The 3988-nt window shown below is 52.6% G+C and overlaps 1 protein-coding gene across 1 annotated transcript; it reads left to right on the top strand.

The window, feature by feature from the left end:
• Window positions 1–376: 376 nt before the first annotated feature.
• On the top strand, window positions 377–3157 carry LOC310860849 (integrator complex subunit 4-like; the record flags this gene model as incomplete). The annotated part of the gene is made up of 1 exon (XM_083768039.1): window positions 377–3157. One exon carries the CDS (start codon window positions 377–379, stop codon window positions 3155–3157), a length of 2781 nt encoding a protein of 926 aa, XP_083624165.1.
• Window positions 3158–3988: the final 831 nt, after the last annotated feature.

Here is a 3988-nt window from a genome sequence, read left to right on the forward strand (position 1 = left end):
ACCTGTCCCTTTATACCCATATATGGAGATATCTGTCAGTTCAAGTCCCTTTTTGCCCAGTCTAATGAGTGAGTGAGTGATGATGTCATGGCCACACGCAACACTGACATCATAGATGCCGATATCACAGACTGGCCTCCAAACACTTACTGCATGTCATTATTAATATCATTGCATAAAAGCGATCCAGACACAAAGGAGCCAAGTGGAACCCCATATTTAGGCAATACTGACATCATATTTGATGATGTGCTGATTATGTCTAAAAAGCTGTCAACGCACAGAGTTCCAGATAGTCGCAGACGGCAGCAAGACGTTTCCGTGTCCCTTTTGCTGAGGCACGGGCGGTGACCGAGACCACTGCAAACCGGTAATAATGAGCTCCACGGAGGAAGCAGCGCTCCGCACTGATCTGTGCAAATCCACAAACCCATACGACACCGTCCAGGCCCTGCTTGCGTTCAGTCGCAGGGACGTGAGGGCAGGGAGCATCGCGGGCGTCATTCGGGTCCTGGCGGAGCATCACCGCAAGGAGACGGACACATCCGTGAGGCTGAAGATTGCCTCCCTCCTGGGCTTGCTGTCCAGGACACAGGGCTTCAGCCCCGACTGCGTCGTCGACACCGTCATCAACACCCTCAACAATGAGAAGTCCCACCAGGTTCTGGCTCAGCTGCTGAGCACTCTGTTGACCATAGGTTCACAGCTGCCCGACAGCCCTGCCATTAGGCAGAGGCTCGTAGAGGTGGCCTGCAAGCAACTATCGGATACGTATTTTGGCGTGAGAAAGAAGGGCTTGGAGCTCTTGGGGTGTCTGGGCACTGTGGACAAGCCTCCTCTAGCCAAAGGAAACAAAGGACTGGGAACGTCCGGGGGCATAGTGAGCATCATCAGCAAATGCTTTGAGGACCAGGACCCCAGAGTGCGCACATCGGCCATCAAAGCCATGCTTCAAGTGAAGGAGAGAGGAATGAAGATTAGCCAGATAATCTATGAGCCGGCCTGCAGGTCCCTGTCTGATGACTATGAACAGGTGCGTTCCGCAGCAGTGCAGATGGTCGGGGTGCTCAGTCAACTCTACCCAGAACACAGCGTACCCTTCTCATCATCCAGTGAGGGGATCCGTCTGGTAGACGACTCATTTGGGAAGATCAGCCACATGATCAGCGACGCATCCTGGATGGTCAGGGTGCAGGCGGCCAAAACGCTGGGCTCCATGCTGCAGGTCAGTCCTCATTTTCTGGAGCAGACCCTGGACAAGAACCTGATGTCAGATCTCCGCAAGAAACGTACAGACCACGAGGTAGTCAGGGACCTGTATACCACCGGGGAGTTTTCCTCAGGCAGGAGGTGGCGTGCAAGAAAAGAACCAAGAACCGAGAAGATGGACAAAAACACTGTTTACCTGATTGACTCAGGCGCCTGCGGGGCCTTCGTCCACGGCCTGGAGGACGAGATGTATGAGGTGCGTATCGCGACAGTGGAGTCATTGTGCCTTCTGGCACGCTCATGTCCCAGCTTTGCCGAGAAGTGCCTGGACTTCCTGGTGGACATGTTCAATGACGAGATTGAGGAAGTGAGACTCCAGTCCATCCACGCGCTGAGAGAGCTCTCCACTCATGTAACGCTCAGAGAGGACCAGCTGGACACGGTCCTGGCCGTTTTGCCCGACTCGTCGCGCGATATCCGGGAGGCCCTGCACGAGTTGCTGTGTCACACCAACGTCTACACCAAAGAGTGCATCCAGCTACTCCTACGGGATCTACTAAAAAACCTCAAGAAGTATCCTGACGACCGCGACGCCGTCTGGAAGTGTTTGAAGTCGGTGGGAGAGCGCCACCCGACCCTGGTTCTGCCCCTGGTCCCAGAGCTGCTCGAAACGCACCCCTACTTAGATACACCCGAGCCCAACATGGACGACCCAGCCTACATTGGAGTGCTGGTGCTAGTGTTCAACGCAGCCAGGTCCTGTCCCACCATGCCGGCCCTGTTCTCCAACCACACATTCAAGCACTACATCTACCTCAGAGACAGCCGGTCTCACTTGGTACCCCCGTTAAGGTTACCAGGCAGGAAGCAGGTATATGGTTTGGAGTCTGCAGACTCCAGCAGAGGGTCAGGTGCCGTGGAGTCCAGCCAGCTGTTCCTCCAGCAGAGCCTGAATCGATTCAGCACCATAGAGAACCTGACGGCGCCGGGAGCACAGGACCCGCTGACCTTCACCATCCGAGACCTCCACAGGCTTGGCGAGCTACAGCCGGAGCTGGCCGGAGCTGCCGACTTCACAGCCACATACCTCGGCTGTCAGCTATTGCTCATGAAGGCCCTGCAAGAGAGGCTGTGGAACACGCCTGTCCTCCTTATCCTCCAACAGTACGTGTCCACGGTAACAGCATTAATAGGACAGATCATGGAGGAGACATATAAACTGGAGTTTCTGTACAGTGGGTTGGACAGGACACAGACGGCCACGATACATCACCTTCGTCTCCAGGCAAGGGCATTGCAGCTGATGCTTGATGCCCGCACCAGACAAGGGATGGACCCTCTCGTCAAAAGTTGCGAGAGGTTTGTTCAGGAGGTGGACTCTTTTCAAAGGTCGTTTTCCACAGAGCTGCCCGACTTGCAGGACAGTTTTGTTGGAAAGCTGTTGGACATGACGCCCCGACTATCCTCCCGAGGGCCGGTGGAGCAGGTTAACATTGTACAGAGCACACTGAGTCACAGTGGGCTGCTGCATCCACAGCTGCCACTGCACATCCAGCGAGGGACGGTGGCGGCCATCGCCATCCAGCCGATGGGGAAGTCGGACAAACCTGTGAGGTTCGTTGCTGGCCTGGTGGTGGCGCTGGACATTGATGCCACGCTGGAACACGTCCAGGACCCCCTGAATACTGTTAAAGTCCAGGTGCTGTATCCAGACGGTCAGTCTCACGTGATTCAACCTACGCCCGGGGACTTCAGTAAAACCGGACCAAACCGACACAGACTTATGTCAAAGGTCCACCTGTCCATGCCATCATGGGCCGAACCGTGTCAGATTGAGCTGTGCCTCCTCCTGGCCTACAGCACCGAGAGGCTCCCAGCACCGGAGGACGCCATAGAGGGTGCCATCGCCCTCAGCAAGCCTGTCAAAGTTTGGATGTGGCCCAATTAAACCTGCCAAACACTCCCTGGAAGTGAACAGGTTGTGTCAGACACAACACAGAGCACACGCTACACAGAATAACATGCAATAATATAGGCAAAGCAGGCGCCTGCGAAATTGAAGGACAACTTCAGCCATATTCAACTATCCTTCATATAAACGGTATTCACTAATGCTCATTATAAGACGGCACCATTTTTGTCTACTCGGTCTGCGTCTCAGTGGAGGGCTGTGGACAGTTCAGAAACCCGCCAACCACTGACATCATCGATGGGGATTCCAAGCTAATAGAAACTTTAAGCTTTCTATTCCTGGAAAGTTGGCATGCTATAAGCCATTGTATTTGTGTAAAATAAAAAAATTGAAATCTTGATGCCAATGAAGAGGTCACTGGTAGGCAGGTTTCTGAACTGTTCACGGCCCTCCTCTGAGACACAGACAAAGTAGACAAAAATGGTTCAATATTATCATGAGCATTAGTGGGGACCAATTATGTGAAGATTTATGTTGAAAATGGGTGAAGTCATCCTTTAAAAGAGGCACTGTAGAGGGGTATCATCAAGGACATGCACCACCCCAGCCACGAACTTGTGAGCATGTTTACTATATTATATTGTTGATTCTTACCTTTTCGCACTTAAAAAGTAATGGTCGTCTCCCCTGCTCTCAGATGTGTTTACATTTTAACGGTCAAGACAATCGAAGCAATGGCTTTAAACAAGCTATTAAATCGCGTCTTGGCCACAGCTAGTCAATCGACATCTGCCTGTCCAGTACTGCTCTCCTTAAGGTTGCGTTGGGAAAAGATTCAAATACTATTTCTTGACCGCTAAAATTTTA

The sequence above is a fragment of the Protomyctophum parallelum genome (genome assembly GCF_964188405.1).
Source record: "Protomyctophum parallelum genome assembly, chromosome: 6".
Lineage (NCBI taxonomy): Eukaryota > Metazoa > Chordata > Actinopteri > Myctophiformes > Myctophidae > Protomyctophum > Protomyctophum parallelum.